This window comes from Mirounga leonina, unplaced genomic scaffold (assembly GCF_011800145.1).
Source record: "Mirounga leonina isolate KUSES-001 unplaced genomic scaffold, KU_Mleo_1.0 Mir_176, whole genome shotgun sequence".
Classification (NCBI taxonomy): domain Eukaryota; kingdom Metazoa; phylum Chordata; class Mammalia; order Carnivora; family Phocidae; genus Mirounga; species Mirounga leonina.
The window spans coordinates 7,459,920-7,483,808 of record NW_023270454.1 but is presented as its reverse complement, the minus strand read 5'-3'; the positions used below and the strand labels follow the sequence as shown (position 1 = coordinate 7,483,808).

General features: G+C 52.0%; 2 protein-coding genes across 4 annotated transcripts in view; one reads left to right on the top strand and one right to left on the bottom strand.

Moving 5' to 3' along the window:
- The first annotated feature begins 956 nt into the window (after positions 1–956).
- On the top strand, positions 957–10,776 carry CHRNA2 (cholinergic receptor nicotinic alpha 2 subunit). The gene is made up of 6 exons (XM_035023168.1): positions 957–1,029; positions 1,562–1,713; positions 2,108–2,152; positions 5,632–5,741; positions 8,484–9,498; positions 10,651–10,776. Exons 1-6 carry the CDS (start codon positions 957–959, stop codon positions 10,774–10,776), a joined length of 1,521 nt encoding a protein of 506 aa, XP_034879059.1.
- Positions 10,777–12,700: 1,924 nt separating this feature from the next.
- The window catches only part of PTK2B (protein tyrosine kinase 2 beta), a 135,249-nt gene continuing 124,060 nt past the window's right edge, over positions 12,701–23,889 (bottom strand). For 2 of the 3 annotated variants that reach the window (XM_035022603.1, XM_035022602.1), the window contains 8 exons: positions 23,108–23,233; positions 18,676–18,822; positions 18,422–18,457; positions 18,023–18,047; positions 16,521–16,567; positions 15,730–15,867; positions 15,395–15,475; positions 12,701–13,809 (listed from right to left, as the gene is read on the bottom strand). In XM_035022603.1, the coding sequence (XP_034878494.1) occupies positions 13,594–13,809; positions 15,395–15,475; positions 15,730–15,867; positions 16,521–16,567; positions 18,023–18,047; positions 18,422–18,457; positions 18,676–18,822; positions 23,108–23,233 (816 nt within the window). In that variant the 3' untranslated portion in view covers positions 12,701–13,593. The remainder of the gene's footprint in view (positions 13,810–15,394; positions 15,476–15,729; positions 15,868–16,520; positions 16,568–18,022; positions 18,048–18,421; positions 18,458–18,675; positions 18,823–23,107; positions 23,234–23,889) is intronic. The other variant, XM_035022604.1, reaches the window with a different exon arrangement.

The following is a 23,889-nucleotide window of genomic DNA, read 5'->3' as shown; positions in this document are numbered from 1 at the left end:
TCCCCCCAACAACCATTAATCTGCTCTCTGCCCCCACAGATTTACCTATTCTGGATATTTCATATATATCGAATCCCACAATGTGTAGTTTTTGTGTGTCTGGCATCTTTCATTTTGCATGTTTTCAGGGTTCATCCATGCTATAGCAGGTGTCAACACTTTGTTCCTTTTTATGACCTAGGCTTCCATCGTATGAACATACCGTCTGTTGTGTGTGTGTTCATCAGCTGACCGGCATTTGGGTGCTTCCACATTTGGGCTATTGTGAATACCACCTGCATTCTTCTATTGACCACCCTCTGTGGTGTGATCATCTCTCTCTTTTTTTTTTTTTAAAGATTTTATTTATTTATTTGAGAGAGAGAGAATGAGAGAGAGCACATGAGAGGGGGGAGGGTCAGAGGGAGAAGCAAACTCCCTGCCGAGCAGGGAGCCCGATGCGGGACTTGATCCAGGGACTCCAGGATCATGACCTGAGCCGAAGGCAGCCTCTTAACCAACTGAGCCACCCAGGCGCCCCTGACCATCTCTCTTGTAGAGATGCAGCGCTGAGGCCAGAACGAAGGGGACCTCATTCTCACCTGGCACCCCCTCAGCGGGTCAGGGGAGAGTGACCGGTTGACACCAGAGGAAGAGAAGATGTTAGTTCCTCAGTGAAGCCAGGGAGAGCCCAAAGCCCTCAACTCCTGGGAGGCCTGTTTGCTCACCTTTCTCGGCTCTGTAAAGTGTGAGGAACAAAAGCACATGTGTGTCAAGGATGCACGATCCCAAGACCCTTTCCATGGCTTGCTCAGGTTCCACAGTGAGAGGGGCTGTGTGGAATCCAGTGGGAGCTCTGCCATGTCAGCACCTGGAAGCCTTCCTGGGGAAGCAGGTCCGAGCTTCCTGCCACAGCACAGCCCTGTCCTGCCCTCCTTCTGATGTCCAGGGGAAGCCAGCCCCCGTCCTCTGAAGCCATGGGCTCCTCCCACTCTGCGGTCCTGTCCATGACAAAGCTCGGTCTGTGGTGGCTCCTTCTGATCCCAGCCGGTGAGTGGGTGTCATCATTAGGACATCATGTCACACCTGTGGGCTCCCATGCAGCATGGAGGATTTTGTGGTTAGCATTAGCTGGCGGTTCGTTGACAAGTGGATGGGAATGAAAGGTTCACTGAGACGCGTGAAGCCCTTCTCCCTCTGCTCACCCCACACGGACCAGGTGTCTCCCCCATACTGCTGTGCCTTGGGGCTCCTCAGTTCAAGGCTGCATCTTGTCTCCAGGTTGGGTCCTCCCCACTCCTCTGCCTCTGCCTCTCTCTCCAGCACTTACTTTCCTGCCTTCTTATCTAATAGACAGAGTACCTGCTATGTCTTGAGCTCCAAGCATGTGCTGCTTGCTTCGTTAAGCTCCACCACACCGTTATATTTAATCTGCAACAGTGTTTTGAGGTAGGTTCTGGATAGCGTCCGCATTTTACAGATGAGGAAACTGAGATTAAGTGGCTCTGATTTGACGGCAGAGGGACCCGAGCACTCACCACCATGGACTCCTGGAGCCCCCACTCTTCCTTCCCGTCCACAGGGTCGGCACAGCAAGCCCCACATACCCAAGCTGAGGACCGCCTCTTCAAACACCTCTTTAGGGGCTACAACCGCTGGGCACGGCCGGTGCCCAACACCTCGGACGTGGTGATCGTGCGCTTCGGGCTGTCTATTGCCCAGCTCATCGATGTGGTGCGCCTGTCCCCCCATGCTTCTCCCCCTTGGGATCAGCCCCCAGACCACAGGTCCCTTTCCTGGGGTCCTTCCTCCCTCCCTTCCCAGCTCCAGCCCTTCTCCATCCAACTCTCCCAGCCCTGGAGCCCCTGAGAGGGCATTGATCGGCAGCAGTGGGTTTTCTAGGTGCCCTGTTTATTCTACTGGACACAAACCCAGAGGACCCAAGTGGCCAGTGTGCTCCTGAAGGATCTGAGGAAGGTGTCAGGAGGGGATGGAAGGTTAGGCTGGGCTTGGGGTGCCATGCGAGAGGTTCTTCTGGGGAGTAGGGAGTCCGTATGAGCCCATCCTACTCCACTCTGTTTTGGGGGGCTGGCTCCATCACTCTATTGTTCTTACTCTCTCCACTCAGGATGAGAAGAACCAAATGATGACCACCAATGTCTGGCTAAAGCAGGTGAGAGCTTCTTCCCTGGCTGAGGCAAGAGTGGGGGTGGGAACCCACTGACCCCAGACCCCTCCCAGGACTCTCTCACAAACAGAGGGATTCTGAATTCACGTTTCACAGGAGAGTTACCATTGGGGATATTCCCAAAGCTGGCCGATTGCAGGCTGCTTCTCGGAGGGGCTGTGCTCTGAGATTCTGAGTCCAGTCCCTGAGAAGGTCGCCTTCAAGAACCTAGTCATCCCCTTTCCGGGAGTGGGCATTTCCTGCATGCCGGCCATTGTTTGCAGATCAGCTCATTCTGAGTTTCATCCTGCCCATTTTACAGCTGAGGAAAGCCTGCAGCAGAGTGCAGTTCAGCTAGAAAGGGGGAGCCCAGGTGTGCTCAACTCAGAACCCCAGGCTCCATCTGCAGGAGAATGCTGGGTATTCCACATCTGTGCTGCTTAACAAACGACCCCAATACTTAATGGCCTAAAGCAGCAGTTTATCATACCTCGTAGTTTTATGGCCAGGAGTTTGGGTGGTTTCTTCCGCTTTGCATGGCAACCACTGGTGTTACTTGGTGCTATTTAACCTGTGGCTGGTTTGCTCTGGAGGGTCTAAGAGAGCTTCACTCATGTCCATTCCTTAGCAGGGATGTCTGGAAGGCTCTGGAAGGTTCTGGAAGTTTCTGGAAACTGGGCCCAATTGGGCCCTTCACCCTCTTCAGGCATACTCAGGGTCTTTCTCCAGCAGGGGAGTTGGTTGCCTTACCTGGAGGTTCAGAGACCCCTGAGTAAGGGTCCCAAGAGACAGGAAATGAAGCTGTTGGTTTCTTAAGGTCTGGAAACTGGCCCAGCATCACTTCTGGCAAAGAATGTGTGGCCCGTTTTGATGTACCATTCTTGGGGGCAGCACTTGGGGGCACAGGCTTTATTAGAGCCTGAATATATTCCTTTCCACTTCACCCCTTTATGCTCTGCCCAGCCCCTCCCCAGGTCCAGAAGTGGAGATGGTGGGAGAACATGAGAAAGAGGACCTAGCCCTCTGCCTCCTTTCCTCCCGCTACTCCCTCTTCCTGCCCTGCTGGTAACCTGACCATCTCCTATCTCAGAGGTTGGCACTCAGAAAAACCACGACAATCAGAATTGTGATTGGCAACTCTATTTTGAGTCTTTTGAATGAACGCCTTACTTTGCATGACCCCAGGGCTGTATACTGGCCATTTAGTTTATAACTGAATGCTTAGGTGAGAGGCATAGAGCGGACCCCTCTGACACTGTTCACCCTGCAGCTGCCAGGGGGTCATGCAGCTCATCTTTACAGATGTACAAATTGAGGCCCAGAGCGGTAAGGGACTTGGGAAACCACACAGTCCTGCAGTGCAGGGACCAACTCTAGGACCTGGGTTACCATCACTGTCCCCATGAGCCGGTCTCCTTGGCTTCAGGGGCTGGGGTGGGGAGCGGAGGGAGGGGTGCCAGAGCAGGAGTCCGGCCGACCAGCACTGCCTCTGACTAGCCTGTGATACTCTGCAGGTTACTTAACCTATCAGAGTCTTATTTCCGCACCTGTTAAATGGGGATAGTACCATCTATTGCCAATTACTATAACCCATGGGTGTAGATGCCCTCCAAATGTTGGCTGAGCCCGAAAGCTTGAGAGATGAGGGACTAGGGGGAGGAGGCTACATTAATGAGGACCAATCCCTTTCAAAATTGTTCATCAATGTCCTGAGAAGTCCTGACAATTTTACGAATTTTTTTAACCTTCCTTATTTTGCATGGCCTGGCTCCTTTGTTCACCTAAGCCTCCCCTTCCAGGTGAGCAGTCAATATCTCCAGGAGGCCAGTGTCTTCCCAAGCATGGGTTGGGCATCAATAGCGGTGTTTCGTGAAACGATTTTACTTGCCTTGCTAGCCTTCTTGTAGTAGTCTTATATTTATATGTTAGTGGATATTTTCAAATGCTCTTGATTTTCTAGTTAAGTCAGTGATGTAAAGTTTCAAAATTTAGGTAATTTTAAAAATAGTGAACCAATTTAGAGGAAAATACTAAGTACATGATGATACAGGCAGTATACAGGTATATTGGCAAAAATTATGAAACTGGGACTTGGGTGCTTGGAGTTTGGGGACCACTGAGCTAGACCAGTGCTCTTCCTCTCATGCACCTGCTTCATGAAAATGCTATTTCCCTTCACTCCTTCCTGGATCTCTACCAGCTGGATGCTTTGTGTAAACGTTACACAACTATCCTTAGAGGGGAAGAGGCATCACGCATGGGACCCTTTCCAAGGGTGCATTACTGCACTATTTTAGTGAAGATGTGCAAAAAGCAAAATGGCCCCTGGAATGAGGGCAGGCTCAGAGTCGGGGAGGCCAGGATTCAAGTACCAGTGCTGCCACTTACTAGCAGCGTACCCTCCACACCTCACTTTCTTCACCCTAACCCAGAGGATTGTTGCGAAGATTAGAAAGAACCATCTAAAGGTCCTGTAAAAAAACGGGGTTTCTAAATGGTAGTGGCTATTATTTTAATTATGAAAAGCCCCCGGGAGGCAAAGGACAGCCTTGTGGGTTGACCCAAGTCATTATCTGTTGGGGGTGGCTGTTTCTTTCAGGTCCAGAAGGGATGTGGGCAGCCTTCCCAGAAATGGAACCAGACAACTTTAGAGGGAGGAGGCATTGTTTTCATTGCTCAGCTACACATTTACTGAGCATTTCCCCGGCGCTTGGTGCTAGGGAGCCAGAGTGAACCAGTTGTCTTCCTTGGCCTGTAGAACTTACAGAGGCATTAAATAAATACATATGCAAATCCACATTGATCACCACTTGTGATGATGCCAAAGAGAATTTCAGCAAGTGAGTAATACTAACCTGGTTCTGGGGAGGAAGATTCACTTGGACCTGCTGCTGGAATCAAAGTTGGGGCCCAGAGCATCCCCTCCCTGCTGGGACTCCCAAGGGGGGGGCGCTCTGGAGCACAGTTTGGAGGTCACTGTGGACTCCCAGGTCTCAGCTGCATAACCCTGGTGGGACGTTTTCACTTCCCTGGTTCTCAGTTTCCTTACCTGTTAAAATGGGGAAATTCTTTCACCTGCTCAGCTTTTCCTCCCCAGCTCGCCCATGGAGGCTCTTCCTAGACAGAAGGTGTACAGATCCTTTGTAAACTGTGAGGAACTAACAATGTTGTTCCTACAAATGAGTGAGGTGGCTCTCCAGGGTCATCTCGCTAGGGGGTGTGGAATGAGACCAGAGGCGGGACTAGGGTGACCTATCATCCAGCTGTGCTCAGGACTTTGAGTACTAGAGCTGGGGGAAAGCGGGGTTGGTTATCGAAGCCTGGAATCCCGATCCTCAGCTCAGAGCCCTGTCCCAGCCTCACAGCCCTTTCTCTTCTGGGGCTTAGGGGAGGCACTTGGGGGTGCTCCCGAGGCCAGCTGCTGGGCGTCCCCAGGCCCCTCCCCAGGCAGTGCCTGGTGATGTGACACCTCTCTCTATGCACAGGAGTGGACTGATTACAAGCTGCACTGGAACCCAGCTGATTTCGGCAACATCACATCCCTCCGGGTCCCTTCGGAGATGATCTGGATCCCTGACATTGTCCTCTACAACAAGTAGGAAGCTGGGGGGGTCCTGGAGGCCCCTGGGAGCCCCGGGGAAGGGCGGGTACAGTGAAGCTCGCCTGGGTTGGACTTGGGAGATCCCCCTTGTGTCTCAGCTTCCTTGCCTTCCTCTCAACTCCTGCTTTGCTCATTCTCACCCCCTCCACATTTCCTCTTGATTCCTTCATTTCTTTCACTTTGTGCTCTCACTCGTACACCAAAACTTACTGAGCACCCACACTGAATTAATGCATGGTGCTGTGCGCGTGGGACACAGATTTACCAACACTGAGCAGTATTTGAAAAATTGGCTGATGTAGGCTCTGAAAACAATGCCGAAGAGTTGGCAGTTTGCAGGATGGCGGGATTGTTGGAACCGGTAAGCGGCATCCCCAGGGAGCACCCTCAAGGGGGCAAACTCACTTGGCATGGGTATTTTATAAAACTCACATTATAGTTGCTTTGCATTCAAGACCAAAAAAGGAGCCATCTTTGAGCATAATGACAAGAAGCTAATAAAAGGCAGGGGAGTCGAAAGAGAGTCCCAGTGAACACCAACAACACAATTTTTTTTTAAAAAAAAGATAGAGAGATCTAGTTTTTTATCTGTTTGCTTGGTGTCAGGTAATTCTTCACTTAGAAATCAAAACTTAAAAGATGTTTGGCATTATGCTTGTCTGATGGTGTTTTCTAACGTGGGGCTCTAAGGAGCACCCGTTCTCGGAGATATGAATAAGTATGAAAAGCAGTCATGTGGTCAGATAATCTTGGAAAACTTTGTATGTCATTAACTCCCCCACCCTGGCCCAAGTCCTTAGGAAAATGTTAGCACAAGACAGCATTTTCAGTGTTGTTGGAAGTTGTGCTGCCAAGAAACCCATGTAGTCTAGGTTTTCCCAAATCATTTGACCCGAATTTGGAAGAACTATCTTTAAACATAAAATAAAGGGAGACAGATCCATTTTTGAGTTTTGGTGTCTTCAGAGAAAGTCATGACAATGACTCCTTTATACCACCCCGTCCTGGTCAGACCTAAAGCCCTTGTCCCTGAGCCATGTTTATAAACACACATTCAGCACGGATTACCGCAAGGTCTAACTGCAGGTGCCTGGTGTTGGCGGCTGTCACTGGACTCATGGGCCCCTTCCTCCATATCTTTATGCCCTGGAGCCAGCACTCAAGATCCTTCTAGTTCCTGCTCCCTTTGCACCTGGCAGAAAAGTCAGGAGAAAAGTCCTAGCATCAGATATGACCTGAAGTTTGGGATCGTCAATAAAGCTCGGACCAGTGTTCTTTGATAATAACAGGAAATTCTTTGGATAGGACGAAAGTCCAAACCAAATTCTTGCAGACATTTAAAGAAGGGTCTCCTCTAGCCAGACATTCCACTCCAGGTTAAACAGGAGGATGGAGGAAATTGCACCTTTCCTTCCTCCAAATGGGGCACATGTTGCCATCTAGTGTTAGTTCTGTGTGGTGACAAAAATGCCTTTAAAAAAAAGTTAAACTTCAGACTGATCTGTTTGTTATTGTTTATCAAAGTTCCTGTTTCCAACCTTCTAAGTTACCCGTTTTCCAATCCCTAGCCTGGGATTTTTCCATAGGAAAGAAGTCTGTCTTCCTGTGTTTTCTTCTGATTCCCTTGACTTTAAGGAATTGGAGGGAGAAGGAAGTCTCCTTAAACACCAGGGCGCAGAGCCCACAGCACCATCCCCCTAGGGGAATCAGGGACTCAGGCTCTCAGGAAGCCCCAGCAAATGGTCACTGTTCCTCCAGTATTCCCAGAGCCCTGGTGGGCCCTTGGATGCCTAGCCCCATGATGCCACAGGGGTCATTTCCCACCACCCTTTCTTATGCCCTGCCCCCCTCCCCAGGCTGAGCGCACACTGTGAGTTTTGTCCTTCCCCTCCTCTGTTCCTTGTTCCCCACCTTTGCTCCGCTAGTATGCTCTCCACCCCATCTCTCCACCAATCCTACTGGCAACCTTCAGGGTGACCCTGCTCACTCCAGCCAGAAGGGAGGCCCGTCCTCCCCGCCCGCCCCCAGTGGGCTACCCTTGTGATGCTGTTGACAAACCACCTCCCTTGTGTTAAAGGCGTTTAGGGCTGTATCACATTTCCTCGTGGTTCCTCATGGTTCCTTAAGGGCAGGCCTGTGTCTCACATTCCATCCCCCACAGCTCCTCTACAGGCCCTAGCGGATGGGGCTGAGTGCAGAAATGCCCAGTACCTGGACGGGGTGAAGGAGGTATCTTCCATCACCAGCAAAGGTGTTAGGTCTCTTCTGAGCCAGGAACTAAGGATCCCGGGTCGAAAAGACGTGACCCTAGATGAGCGCCTTACTCACCATCTGCTGCGGGGAGAAAATATAAATAATCACCCTAAAATATTAAATAAACACAAACAGGCCATAAGACTATCTGTCCCATGCATTTATAAATATGTAAAAAGTTATATATGTGATCTGTATGTCAATCAGATATGTACGATATATATAACATCAGAAGGTTAATAGCGGTTGTTTTTAAAATTCTTGGTATTGTCCTACTTTGGTCATTAAAAGATAGTGTCTGAAAGACAACTCAAGTAGCTCTAAATGTGGGTGTGCTGGGGGAGTCTCGCACACTTGCATAGATCCCAACAACTGAGCCAGGTCTGGCTTTGTTATTAGGGTTCCCTGTTGCAGGCTGTCTGGAGCAGCCTGGCGTGGGCAGGTGGGCTGAGCCGGGTCCCCCAGCTCCTCTCCTCTCCCCAGTGCAGATGGCGAGTTTGCGGTGACCCACATGACCAAGGCCCACCTCTTCTTCACGGGCACCGTGCACTGGGTGCCCCCCGCCATCTACAAGAGCTCCTGCAGCATCGACGTTACCTTCTTCCCCTTCGACCAGCAGAACTGCAAGATGAAGTTTGGCTCCTGGACCTACGACAAGGCCAAGATCGACCTGGAGCAGATGGAGCCGACGGTGGACCTGAAGGACTACTGGGAGAGCGGCGAGTGGGCCATCATCAATGCCACGGGCACTTACAACACCAAGAAGTATGACTGCTGTGCCGAGATCTACCCCGACGTCACCTACTACTTCATCATCCGGCGCCTGCCCCTCTTCTACACCATCAACCTCATTATCCCCTGCCTGCTCATCTCCTGCCTCACCGTGCTCGTCTTCTACCTGCCCTCAGACTGCGGCGAGAAGATCACGCTCTGCATCTCCGTACTGCTCTCGCTCACCGTCTTCCTCCTGCTCATCACTGACATCATCCCCTCCACCTCCCTGGTCATCCCGCTCATCGGCGAGTACCTGCTCTTCACCATGATCTTCGTCACGCTCTCCATCGTCATCACGGTCTTTGTCCTCAACGTCCACCACCGCTCCCCCAGCACCCACACGATGCCCCACTGGGTGCGGGTGGCCTTTCTGGGCTGTGTGCCCCGGTGGCTTCTGATGAACCGGCCCCTGCCCTCCTTGGAGCCCCATGACCCCCCAGATCTGAAGTCCAGCTCCTCTTGCCACTGGCTAGAGACCAACGTGGATGCGGAGGAGAGGGAAGAGGAAGAGGAGGAGGAAGACAGATGGGCGTGCGCGGCTCAGTCATCCCCCACCCTGGGTGTCCTCTGCGGCCATGGCGGTCTGCAGCAAGGGGTCTCAGGTCCCAAGGTGGAGGCCGGGTTGCAGGAGGGTGGGCTTCTGCTGTCACCTCGCGTACAGAAGGCACTGGAAAGTGTGCACTCTATTGCTGATCACCTGCGATCTGAGGATGCTGACTCTTCGGTGAGTTGGGGCCGGGTGAGGGACTCTTCCTCTGGGTGGCTACCCCTCATCCCAAGGTGCTCGTTTAGACCTCCTAGTCTCCTCCACGAGGACCCATGTCCTTCAGTTGTGGCCCTTGGGAGTCTGGACTAAACTGTGATAAAGAACGTCTAGCTGGAGGGTGGCAGAGTAGCAATCAATAATGCCCCAGCTAAGGCTAACTGGAAGACAGCAAGCCAGAGGGGGAGGCATCCCAGATGCTGAAATTCCCCGTGCCATCCTTGTCACCATTACCCTGTAGGTGGAGGAAGGGGACGGAGGGAAGCAAAGTGGATATCATCAGATGATAAATCAGATAAATCAGGCTGCTGCTTCCTCAGCCTTCCTCCTTTGTCCTGGTGGTTTCCTCCCAGTTCTATTTGTTTTGTGGGCTCTGGGCATGTTGTGGAATTCACTATTCACCCACAAACCCTGAGGAACCTTGGTTGTACCAGGTGGGCTCCCCTCCCCAGCCCCTGCCGTGCGCGGCATTAGTAGGTCAGCAGGGCACTGCTCGGGATCACAGACTTCTTACCAGCCTAGGGAAGGATGAAAGGCCAGGTGGTTATTAGTGGGTGGCCTTGTTGAGCGGATAAGAAAAATTAATCATTATCTAATCTGGGAGCAGGTAGGAATCCAGACCTGCTTGCTTGGGCTGTAAGCCCAAATTCCACAAAGCTCTGCCCCTCCCCCCATGACCCTCCCACCTTTCCCTGGGCCACACCTACCTCACCAACTCCTCCTCTCCACCTCGCGCAGTGGGTGGGGGATTGGGTGGGGAGGCAACGTGGGTAAGCACAGTCTTCACCATTTTGTAACTGCCGGATGTTGAGTTTAAATCACTGCAGCCCCTCTGGGAAGGTCCATGCCCTTTGGTGGTTCTAGAACATCTAGCCTCCCTTATCTGGAAATTGAGAGCCTATGGAAAGGCACTGGGTCATGTCATAGGGGTGGGATAGGATAGGGATCACTAGGAGAGGCTTGTTTGAGTCTTGAGACAACCTTAACTTCCCCAGGTCTCAGTGGGGCCACTGCTGTCCCTGGTGTCATCCTTACAGAGGCTGTTCATGGGGGGGACACTTCCCCTCTCCCAAGGCCTGGCCTCTGTCACAGCGAGCCCATTTCCACCCGCAGGTGAAGGAAGACTGGAAGTATGTGGCCATGGTCATTGATAGGATATTCCTCTGGTTGTTTATCATCGTCTGCTTCCTGGGGACCATTGGACTCTTTCTTCCTCCGTTCCTGGCTGGAATGATCTGATTTCCTGTCCCTTGCTTTGACCCAATGGTGGCACTGCTGACCATCTTTAACCACTGCCCCATCTAGTACACCTTTGGGGTCAATGCCATCTGATTGCAGTCACTCTCTGTCAAGTCCCTACACTGGCCTGATCATCGAAGACTCCTTGGGTCAATTCATTTGACGTTATTGTACTGTGTGCCAAGACTCTGCTGGGCACAGAGCCAGGTTTTGGCTGCTGGGGATCTCGTAAATAAGGAACTTGCTCTGCCGAAGGTTATAATATGGTGGTGACAATGTGAAGCCATGTAAGATTCTCCCGTAGGAGCCACGAAGACACTGAGTAACAGGAGGACCAAGAGGGGCGATCCAGGGGGTAGAGGCACAGACCTCAAAGGATGGGTGCGTGGTGGAGAGGGGAGAGGGTGCTTTAGGGGGTGGAAGGGCTGTGAACAATATTTTGGATTCAGGAATGAGCCCAAGGTGTCTAGGAGAACAGGCAGGCTGAGATGGAGCTTCAGTGTGGGAGCTGTGGGAGGCGGTTGGAAAGGCAGGTTAGGGTGTCTTGAGTCTGATCCTCAAGCGGGTTTAACGTTGGTCAAGACTCTCCTGGAAGGAGAAAAAGGGGGAAGCAGGGCCACGGGTGGGGTAGAGGTACAGGTCAGACCTTCTGAGTGGCAGAAGGATGTGTGATTGGATGCAGGTAGCTGGGCCGTCCCACCTGCCTGGAAGCTCATTTGAACCCCTGGCTTCCCCTCACCTTTAGCAACACCGCCTCACCTTCCTGCTGCAAACTGGCTCAGCACCAGCCGGCCCCAAGAGGTTTGGCCGTGCTGCAGTCCCCGCCATCTGTCCTTGAATGCACGTTGACAAACCAGGAGGTATCCTGGACCATCCTTGACTCAAAAGCCCCATTGGCGGGGCAAGTGGTGGCCAGCCCGCAGGACAGTTTGCTCAGAGTGACTGACAGGAGTGAGCTGGGTTGCTTTGCACATCGACTGCTGTGGAAATGCAGAAGCTTCAGGACGGCTTCCCTTCCCAGCCTGGCCTCCTGGTCCTTCCTGAAGCCCCTCAATGGCTTCTGAGCCACTCTGTGCAGCCTGAGAATCCTCGCACCTCAGAATCCAGCAATCCAGAGCCCTCAGCCGCATGCTGGAGCCCCGAGGAGCTCCTGCCCCAGGGTCAGGCCTCCCCCTGCCTGTCCAGCCCTCAGAGGGCAGAACCTCAGCAGCTAACGGAAGTGGACACTGGCTCTCTGGACCATGTGGGGACCCTGGATAGGAAGTTGAGCAGGGCGAACTTCCGGTTTCCCTTTGGCCTTTGGGGTGCCCCACTCACCTCTCCCTGACAATCACAGAGGAAACCTGCAACACCCCGGCCCAGACCCCCACTCCTCAGTTCCTCCCAAGACCCCCCACTCGGCGACCCATCTGGTTTCTGGCTTCCCCCGGCTCCTGTGGGGGCAGCCTCCCAGCCTCCCTTCTCCGTCCATCCTGGTGCAGTGACGTTCCCTCATGCTATTCCATCTTCCATCCACCTTGCATGTGAGTAAAGAGATGAAATAAAGCTAGGGCCGGTGCTCATTCAGCTGTGTGACCCCTCCTCAGCATCCCCAGGACCACTGAAGCTCCACTGGAGCCCCAGTTGCTTGCACGACAGCTGGGAGAGTGCCGTTGGCATTGCTCACGTGGCGCAGGAGGGGGCTGCCCTGGGTCCCCGCTGGAAAGTCACCCTTGGGTCAGGCGCAGGGGTGAAGGGGCTGGAGCACGCCCCTGACCCCTACTGCCCCGGTGTCACCACACACCCCTCCGTGCTCATGATCGAGCCTGGAACCGGCTCTTGATCTGCACACACCAGAGCACCATCGATTTCCTCCAGGGCGGTGGCCCGAGGTCAGTGTCGCCCTCCCTACACAGCGCAGGTCAAGCAAACAAAGCAATCAAACCACAAAGCAAATGGTACAATTTTAATTCATCCACAAGTCAAATAGAAAGAAGGTAAAAGAGTGTTTTGCACAAACACGAGGGGGGGGGCAGATGGGAAAGGGGGGCGGAGAAAAGGAGAAGTAAGAAAAGAGGGAGAGAAGGAAGGGGCAAAGTCAGGGAAGAGAGAGAAAGGGCACAGGGAAGAGAGCAGATTGTGGTCCAAGTCCTGTTTTGGCCTCATCTCTCCCCTTCTCCCTGACGCTTGGCGTGTTGACAGCAGAGCGTCTTGTGCCCGGACTCCCAATAGCTTGTTCCCGGACTGGGTCCCAGGTCCCCCCTCAGGGGGGCACACGGCTGTCAGTCCAGACCACACTCACATTAAATAAATTCCAATATACACTGTACAAGAAAGCCAGGCCCATCCCTCATCTCGCCAGCCGCCCGGCCCCAAAAGGAAAGCCCCTCCCCAGCCCCTCTGTGCATCAGGGGACCTCCGTGGGCGGAAGAAGAAGGAATAGCTTGGCTCCAATAGAGAGGCCTGCCATGTCCACGCATAAAGCCATCGTGCCCACTAGGGGCACTAGTGTGACCCCCCCCCCCCCAGTGGGGCAGGCAGGTGTGAGGAGGGAGCGGCCAGCAGCAGCAGGGCTCCCTCTGAGCCCTCTTGGTCACCCCCTGGCATCTATAGCCCTGAGTCCCCTCTGTCCAGCTGCAGCCTAAGCAGCACAGTCCGGGGGTTGGGGTGGGGAGAGGGGGTCGTGCAAAGTGGCAAGGGAAGAAGGACTCCCCGCAGCCTTCCCCCTGAGAAGACCCACATGACCGAAGGCAAAGCAGGGGCCGGTGGGGGGGGGGGCAGGGGAGGGAACACTACAGGCAGGGGCAGAAGACGCAGGCTGGTGGCGCCCACCCTCCATCACTCTGCAGGCGGGTGGGCCAGATTGGCCAGAACTTTGGCCTGGTCTACGGCATCGAGCAGGTTCTTGGCGTCCACCGCCAGGGTGTGGGAGGCTGTGAGCATCTGCCGCTTGCACTCCTCACTCAGGGAGGTCACGGCGTTTTGCTGGGCCAGGCGCATCTTATTGATGAGCTCCGCTAGGTCCTTGTTGAGCAGTTTCTGGGTCCCTTCGATCTGTAAGAAAAGCACACAGGAGAGGCTGGGAGCCTGAGGGGCTGCAAAGTTTAAGCCTGGAGAATTGGGGAAGCCGTGCAAGTATCCCCTTTGGTGTTGGCCGAGGCAGGCGGAAGTTCTCCGGAGGACAGGTCTGATCCAAGCCTGGACTGAGCCTAAGGTCCCATGTGGGCTGGAGCCAGGTCAGTAAGGACACACATTGCAGATGCCGCAGACCCCAGCCCACCCCAGCCCACCCCATGCTAGCTCAGTCTGACGCAGCCCCACAGACTGTCCCCTTCACGGCTGCATCCCTCGTGCTGGCCCAAGGTCAGAGTGAACGGTCAGGGGACAAGTGAGCTCATTCATGTGTTAGCTGTCTACCTTCAAATCAAGAGACCAGGGACCATGGCTTGAGCTGTAGGGTTTGGTTGACCACCGTATCCCAGTGCCTAGCACACTGCTGAGCGCATACTCGGCCCTCGAGATATTTACCAAGTGAAATGAATGACGGAGCCTTCACGTGGAGGGTAAGGACCTCTCACATCCGAAGGGACAGCTCCAGCTGGGGCTCCTCTATGGGCTGTTGCTGCCACCCAGAGGGAGGCTGGGAAATGCCCAAGCCCTCCCGCATCCTCTTGTCTCCAACAGTCACAGGCTGTGGGGACAGCGGTGTGAGGCGGCCGTCCCTGTGCTGTGTTGTTGGCTCACAGCCTGGTGGGGGGCATGGGGTTGTGCTGAGCTCCATGGCTGGTTTCCAGGCAGACAACCAACACACGTGCAGAGGCGCTAGTGTTCAGCGTCCAACTATGTTCAGCGTCTCCCACAGCTGCGGTAACAACCCATGACCCGGGCGGGGAGGGGGGGTGGTGGTGGCTCAAAACAACACAGATTAGTCTCTTCCACTCCCGGAGGTCAGAAGGCTGGAATGGGTCCTATGGGGCTAAAGTCAAGGGGACAGCCGGGCCATGCTCCTTCTACAGGCTCTAGGGGAGAGAATCTGTTCCCTGCCTTTTCCAGCTTCTAGAGGCTGCTGCCTTCCTTGGCTTCTGGATCCTTCCAGCAGTGACATTATCCCAACCTCTGCTTCTGTCATCCCACCTCCTTCTCTGACTCTTATAGGATGTCTGCTTCCGACACCCTCTTACAAGGACCCTTGTGCCTCATTGCACCCACTTGGATAATGCAGCATAATCGCCCCATCTCAAGATCCTTAACTTAATCACACCTGCAAAGTACTTTAGTACACTTAGCCTTAGTGTGGCAGCTGATTAGATAAAGAGTCACAGGGAGGGAAAAGGAAAAAGGGAAGGTCTGCCTCCCTTGCACACCCTCGTGCATTACGAAATCACCGCAACTCTCTAAGACTTAAATGGGGAGACGCCCCCTAGGAGGCTGGTCGGGTCCCTGGGTGCCCACTCAGCCCCCCTGTGGTCCCGCTCAGATCTGTTGTGCGGAGCCACGTGTGGAAGGCTCGGCAGACAGACACGAGGCTGCCCATGTGGTCCTTCTGAGTCTCCTGTGTGAAGCGCAGCTGGGGATGGGTGAAGGTGAAGGGCAGAAGTGACAGTGGATGAACTGTCTTCAGCTTCAGGAGCATACCCACCTCTGTCCGGGAGGATGACGGCAAGGAGGGCAGGAGATCATCCACACTCCCAATGAGCTTCCTCAGGGTCAGGCCCACGTTCTGCGAGAGAGAGGGGTAGGGTGACTATCACCCGTGGCTTTTTGGAGAAAGCCGTGTTTCCCTGGGGAAGAGCCCTCCTGGGATGGTACCTGCCCTCCACGACTCCCTGGCACTAAATTCCCGCCAACCACTTTGCACTAAAGGGAGTCTTTCTGGGAAAGGCACCTGCTGGGCAGACGAGGAAGCCCAGCTCCACCCCCTTCCACCTAGGGCCAGAATGAGCAGCCTCCACCTGCCCTGTCCATGGCTCTCACCTTTACCACCACCACGTAGCCCTCGGGAGGCAGCTGACAGATCTCATTCTTGAGGTCCAGCACAGCCCGCACTAGCTCCATGACATTGAGGTATACCAGATCATCGGTCCGGTCCAGGTTGGCTGTGGGCTGGATGGACTGTGGGGGTGGGGCGGGAAGCAAGTGGCCAGAGGGGAGGGTCGTGAGTCTGGGGGACACTGTGATTCTTTCTTGGGCAGGCACTATTGTGCCAACACAGCCTCTAGCCCAATTTGAAAAGACTCTTCTCCGGAATAATGGTGCCCTGTCCTTGGGGGGGTGCATCCCCCCTTTCTGCTTTCAGGGCAGTGGTTCTCAGATGAGAATCGGCCTGGGTTTGGGGGCCGGGTGGTTTTCCAAGCTCCTCGGATGGTTCTAACAGGGGCCAAGGCTCATAGCCACTGTTCCAGAGTGAGGAAAGCCAGCACCTGGCCCCAGGCTACTGGGAGAACAGTGTGGGTGCAGGAAGCCACGGGGACAGCTTGAGAGAGGAAGGGGGTCCACACTTCCTGCTCCTAGGGCTGGGTCAATGAGCTTTCTTCCAGGTCAGGGAGGGGGGCACAGGAGATGAGGAGACTGGGTTTCCCCTTGCTTTTTCACGAATTCACTATGTGGCCTTAAACAAGGTACTTCTCTCTGAGCCTCAGCTCTACAATGAGGATGCAGGACTGGATTCCTTCTGAGGGCCTCTGAAGCCTTCACAGCTCATGGCCTTGTGTCTTGTATAGCTCTGATTCAAACTCATTACCAGCTTCAGCACCGCCAACACATACCTGCGCGCCCAGCCGTGGTGGCTTCTGTGGGGGGCCCGTGAACTCCGCTGCAAGGGGGAGGGAGAGTGAGTCGGGGGGGGGAGGTCTCAGCACCCTGGCCCTTCCCTTCATACCTGCAGATAACCAAGCCAACCCCCTCTCCTCTGCTACCAGGAGACTCAAGGAAGCTAAGGTCAAAGGTGTCTCCGGGAAGGTGGCTGGGAAAATAACCTCTGGGCTCCCTGGCCCTCCCACAGTCAGGCACTGCTGTCCATTTGATAGAAAGACAAATCCAAAGTTGCAGTGGAGATGGAGTGATTACAGCAGGTGCTCCAGATTCTGCCGGTTGCACATTGGCCCCCAAGCACACACTCTGGCCTTGACATTCATGGGGAAGAATCTTTAGCCCGGTGCCAGAGCAGTTAATGGGGTAGCTTTGTGAGGATTTCCTGATGGTCTGCCTTGAGCATTTGGGGGTCCAGGAAGTGAAACAGCTGAGGAACCACACTATTCACTCCACACTTTGAAAAGCAAAGACATGCGCAAGGCGTGTGAAGTTGCTGGAAGAGTGAGCAGGAATGGAAGCCAGAAGACTGGTTGGTTCTACTCTCTAACCTTCTGCCGCCAGACAGCTGTGTGACCTGGGGCAGCTCACTTACACTCCCTGGCCCTTACTTTTCATCTGTTAAATAGGAGGTTCGCTCAGAAGGGACCCTGCAGCCGGACTGCCTGGGCTCCAGTCAGAGCTCTGCTATTTACTAGCTGTGTGACTTTGGATAAGTTACTTGACCTTTCTGTGCCTCAGTTTCATGTCCTTTGTAAAATGGACATAATGATTCATTGTATCTATCCGACAGGGTTGCCGTGAGGTTAGAGCTGACATTTGCAAGCAACTTGGGCCCGCGCTTGGCTAGTGTTCCGGTTCCAGTGACTGTTGTCATTGTCATTGGTCGCTGTCATTGTCATGATTGTCATCATCCCCATCGCCACCCTCATCAGCCACACCCTCCCTAGGAGGATGATGATGAGCCTGGCTCACTGCTGGCTCTCCCTGCTCCCCCCCCCCCCCCCTTCAGCAGCAGTTTCTGGAAAGGCCCTGCGTCCTCAGCTGCCCTCTCCCTTCCGTCCCCTGGGCCTAGCGAAGAGAGGCATCAGCTGAGAGGCGGGCGGAGCTACTCTCCACCACAGACAGCCTCGCACAGAGTGAGGGGGGACAGGACGGAAGAACCACCGAGGCCTCCAAATACATGCAAGAGGAGATCAGTGAAGCGAGGGCTGAGGACCCGGCAAGAGGGAGAGACGAGAGAGACGGGCCAAGGCAGGGAGAGGGCGGGGGTGGTAGATGGAGCAGAGTGTAGGTATCAGTTCCCAAACGGGCCCTCTCTGCACGCTCGGAACTGAAACGGGCAGTTTCTGAAAATGGCGAACACTCGGCCTCTGGGGTGGGCAAGGAGCATGCGGGAGCGCTCCCCACGCGAGGTCAAGCGGAAGCTGCCGCCCAAAGGAAGCGCGCGAACACTTACTGTAGCCGGCCTCCTTCTCCGGGGTCTGGAAGGGAGGAAAGAGAACCTGTCACCAGCGCGGCCCTGGGCACACCCCGCTCCCCACCTTGACCTGTTCCCCGCTGCACACGCGGAGGTCAGAGGTGCAGGGGGCCGCTGGGGAGCTCCCGTCTCAGACCCGAGGGCCCGGTGGCAGAGGCGGGGGATGCGCTACGGCTGTTGATCCAGCCGGAGCCAAGGAACCACAAGCGGAGCTTCGGAGTTTCGTGGAGATCAAGGAGAAGGGAGGAGTTGAGCTCCCAGAGGGAGAGGCAGAAAGGGAAGGAATGGGCAGGCAGGGGGCCTGGTGCTGGGGTCCCGCTGTCTCCAATGCCTTCCCAGGCCTTGACTTTAAGACAGAGATCACTCCCAGTGACTTACCAGCGGGGACTTGTCATTCATGTACACCATGGGGTCCTGCAGAGGAGGAAATCGAAGCAAACGATTTAGGATCCTAGAACCGAAAACCCTAAGGACGCACAGAGAGCCTTCCTCCTCGTCAGCTGGGGATGCACGAGGACCCAAGTGGACACGGTGGTGTGGACATCGCTCCCATTCAAGCACTTTTATCACTGTGTTCAGCAGAGCTGCAGAGAGTGGGGTCCCCTCCCACCCACGGCTCAGAGGCTGCTCACCAAGGATTTCTCCTCCTGCCTCAGCCACTGATAATCTTCCACCATCTGCTTCTGCTGCTTGTCCAGGATCTGTCGCATCTTGAGCCTCTCGGCCTCCCATAGCTGCTGGGCCTCTTCTCGGCTGCTGGGTCGGATGAAGTCCTCCTCCTGAGAGGACAGCGGGGAGAGAGGAGAGGACACGATGAGTCCAGTGCCCAGACCCAGGCAGGGCAATCCCCCGAAGAGCCTGTGGGAGCCACAGAGCTTGGCCTCGCCTGCTGCTTTGTTTCTTGCAAGGTTTGTTCTTAAATCCTTAGCCATGGATGCAGACAGTTATTGGCTATGTTGCAGTATCATGTCAAACCTGAGAGCGCAGCACTGAACATGCATTGTATATGAACAATTACAGGATCTGCTCACACAATTTCATTTTCAAATTACTGCCCTAATAGTATTTTCTCAGTTGGCATTTGTCATGGTTGCAGTCACTTCATACATTTAAAAATGCAAAGCCAGCCCTCTGGAAAGCCTTGGGTGCTTATCGCCGCCACCGGAACACCGTGGCAGGGGGTCTGGGAGCTTAGAGAAGCGCGGCGCCGCCTCTAGGCTCACGGTGTGCAGTCCTGCAAAGTTGACCATGGAGGGATGCAGGCTGAGGGAAGGAGTGACAGCATGCACCCATGTGATGGTGCCTTTTTGTGAAAACATACTCTTTATTAAGCTAGTAGTAGCTTGGGTTATCGAACCAAAGGCTAAAAGAAATGCATGAGCTAAGAGAAAAGTGAAGAACGAAATTTAAAGCAATATGGATCTATAGATATGCAGTACATGCTTGCTCTCCCTAGCTTTATTAATCTAACCCTCCTTTTAACTCATTTGAAGGGCTCTGGAACTATAGTTTCACCTGGGAGTTCTTAAACAGAAGGTGTTACATGTTTTCTTACTCCTTCTTTCCCCTCATTCTTCCCCAGGGTTCATTTATATCAGTATCTTCTCGTCCCTTCAAACTCTGGCTTTTTTCTGCTTCACGCGATCACCTTGGCCTCCCAGACTCATGTGTGCTATTGTCATTCTTTTGATTGCAGAAAGCCCGGGGTGACCTTTGTCAGGAGCAGGACCCTTCTGTGACATCCAGACCAGCAGCCTCTTCAGATCCTTGCTTTTAAAGTGGCCATTTTACATACAAGTCACTAGCATAGAATGCTAAAAATTATTCTCTATCTACTTTAGCAAGCCATAATCTCTGCCAAGCCTCTAAAAAAGATTTTCCCCACCAAACCCTTTAAAACACACTTGAATATAACCACACAGTTTCAGATTAGTTATATTGGTGTTTTTCCTAGTGCTCACTGAGTTTCAATCACGGCTTTCGATTTCTAACAATTCTTCCCCCGCCGACCCCCCCGCAAGTTAGATTTCTTGCTGAAATACTCTTTGTTACTCTATTCAACACCTACTTATTAAGCAGCTACTTTGTGGCAGGCATAGGGCTGGGTGCTGGGAGGGCAGTGATGATAAAATATGCAATGTCCCTGTTCTCAGAGGGTGAAGTAAGCAACAGTTAGACCAAGTTTCTCAACCTCAGCACCATGAACATGTGGGGTCAGATCATTCTTTATTGGGGGAGATTTCTTGTAAATTGGAGGATGCTCAGCAGCAAGTCCACAAAATAGATGCTTTTAGCATCTCCCCAGTTGTAACAAAATACCTCCAGACATCTCCAAATGTCCTCTCGGAGGCAAGATCATCTCAGCTGAAGGCTACTGAGTTAGACCTTATTTTAAGAAAATAAGTTTCAGGTCATAAGAGTATTTTACAATCACAGAATTGATAAAATAAGATTTATTTCCCAGATGCTGATGCTCCAAAATGAGGGTATTTGAAGGTTATAAATATCTGCAGTTAAATGTCGATACCTACAAACACAATGGTATGGCTACCCCAGGCTATTGACAAATAGTGACACATAGGAACTAAGTGTCAAATATTCTGACAATCAAATCTCTAGGTGAGATTAGACTAGCCTAGACTAGACTAGACTGAGAGAGACTAAATACTGGTAGAGGAAGTTAGTAGACTCAAGAAAACATTGTATAGTTTTGTAAGTGTTAAAGGAAAATTCCCACTACTCAACTGCCTAGGATGTCCCAGGCCCGATCACCATCTCACCAAATATTTTAACACGTATTGGGAAAATGTTCCTATGTCTTACAATTTCATAATAAAACTCAAGGAGAAAATAAGATTTTAAAAAATTGATCACTTTAGGGCTTACTTGTCTGCAAGATACCTCAGATATTCTTATCAGGCAATAGCAACTTAGATTGCTGGTCACTTTTAAAAGGAATCAGGCTCTCATAGTGTCTTAAAATGACTCTCGCAAGCTGTAATTCCTTCCATAATTTGACTACCCCCTCCCATCTTGCCAGCTTTATTTCCACCTCCAAATGCATCCTCCTGTGTTCTAGCCAAACAGGTCCTGCACTTGCCCTGTGGCTTCCCATTACTTAGTCTTGGATTCTACTAATGCATCTGCCTCTTTTATTTCCCATACCCCAGTTTCTTCCTGTCCAAACCTTCCCCATCCTTCGAGGCCCAGCTGAAAAAAAAAAAGAAGCTGGAAAGAGCTGTTCTTCTCTCTAAACTCCCAGTGCACCTTTCCATTACCTCTGTGTGCCACTCACAGCTTTATGGCTTGCATTACAGGTAAGTGTGCATCTGCTGTATTCCTTCTGGCTGCCTGAAGCTCACCGAAAGCAGAACACCCTTGTTCTCCCTTCAGCACCTAGGACAGTGCCTGGCAAAGCGTTCCTGCACAAGGTAGTTCATTGAATTTTATTATAATTTTAAACCTCAATTGTGAGGTCTTCAAGAGGGAGATTGCTGCCATCCTGACTCTTGTGTGGAATGCCAGATTCCCAGATGAGTCAGGCAAGAGAGTCAGTCAGTAGAAAAATTGTTTTTGTGGGGAAACCATCTCTGATTTTTGTTTAATGCTTTCAGATGCTTTGCAGGAAGCCTATTATACCTTTCCAGCATTCTACCTAAAAGAAGTTTTCTCAGTCTTTCTGATGTATATTATAAAATGATTTTATATTTTTTACTTTTTTTTGTTTACTTAAAGAAACATCCATTATATTCCTTTACATAGACCTTCCTTACGACAAGTACTTCTAAACCCCTAACACAAAAAGTCTTTTCTTCCCTGCTGCACAGTATGTCTTTATGGAACTGAACAAAGTCTTATGGTGAAGGGGGATTAGACAAAGGCAGTGCCACCCCGGAAATGTGCAAAATAGCTTTTTCTAAAAGGACACATTTTAAAGCAAAACTCAATTACGAATAGAGTCAAGGACAGGAAGGTGGAGGAACTGAGCATTGCCTAAATTATAGTGCATACTTTAAAATGCAGTTTTATTATTGTGTTAAGATATAAATTGGTTAAATTAATTTAAAAGAGGAAAATGAGCTAGGTCAGGGGAAAATTTAGTTCACAATAGATCTTGCTGCCTAGAATTCTAAGTTACCTTACGCATTTCACAATTTTGCTAAATTAAAAATAATGGTACAGAATATACCAACATAACTTTCCTATATTTTTCAAATCTATTGTAATAAACATGGAGTTTTTCCAAAAACTTTTAGAGTCATGTATCCTGAGTCTGAAATATCATGCATGTATACAGAGTTAGAACTAAAATAATGCCTTTGGTTTGTTTTGTCACATATCAAGACTCAGTTTAGTAAAGTATATCAAATATTCATGCCAGATGATCACACCTCCTTTGAAGGAGAAGATGGGTGCTGAGAAGTGACAAGTGGGTATCTCTTTTACAAGCAAAGCTGCCTTTTTTTCCCCCCACAAAACTTGACAATTAGAAGCTAGTCCACGAAGTACTCAGGGCCCCATTGGCGGTTACACAAAGACGTGACTGGGAAGGGTGGTTTAGCCCCACACTAACCCCCAAGCTCCTTCCTGTACAACATCAACTTTGACAAAAGCAGCAGGAGTATAGCCACAAGGAAACTTTTCCTTTGACTGAGGAGAGATTTAGCAACCGAAGCAACCAGGCAGGAAGGGCAGAACTAGGCAGAACCTCCGGGATCTTTTATTCTCTGGCACCATCAAGCTTGGTTACCCTCTGCCCACAAGCCACCATACTACCGCCCCCCGCCCCTGCCCCAGGGCTCAGGAAACATAGCACCAAAGTATGGACAGGGGCAGGTCCAGGTCCAGCTAGTGTCCTTGGGAGCAGAGCCTGACTTGGCCCCCAGCTTCCAATGTGTTTGCAAAAGAGGGGAAGTTACAGAGCCCCTTGATGGACTGACTGGTGCATTAAAGCATGGAGGGCCCCTCCTGAGCTGGAGGATGTGGGGTTCCTGGTGTCCCAGACACCTCCCTCTAGCAGCTCTCTGAGTTCGGGCTAGGACCCAGCATGCAGAGCCCTCTTACCCGCATGCTGTGGCGCTTGAAGACATTGTGCCGGTGGAGAGGTGGGGTGTGCAGTGAGTTTACAGGAGATGGATACTCCATAGGGCTGGTGAGCGTAGGTGAGCTGGCACACAGACCCTCAGGGACCTATTCAGGAGAAGTAAAGAAGCACCAGCACAGGGACAAGACAAGAAGGTGGACAATTAGCTGCTACAAACGTGAGCACAAAGAAGCAATAATGGGCACCACAGGAGACATTGGACTTGCTCTTCAGGAGCTAACAAAGGATGTGGTGTGGGCATTTCGTTGGTCTTGTTTGGGAGACATGGCAGGGTGACGCACACGGCTCTTGGCTAGGAGTCAGTGCAGCCCCTGTGGCCTCATTCATCTGACAGCCAACCATATGACGCTCTGCGTACAATGGGGTCCACGTTATGTTACTGACCTACTGAGTCCATGTCTCCTCCTTCAGGACTCTTCAGAAAGGAGTTCTATTTCATAAGCATGTCGCAAACTCACAGGTATGATTAGCCCACAGAAATATGTGTGTGTGTTTGTATTTAATCACTATTTTAAACATCACAAAAGGGTATGATTCTTTTCAGGAATATTGCTTCTCTCTTCTGCATCAAGGTTTTCTTCTTCACACAACAAGGATTTAGCTGTTAGTTCTTGGTTAGCCTTGTTTCGGTATTGAAGTGTTTCCTTGAGAAATATATGACCATGGGACACCACTTTTCTCTAAGGAGCACCAGATAAACATTGTTTCTATTGGTTGAGATGCTCCACTGTTGATCAGTGAT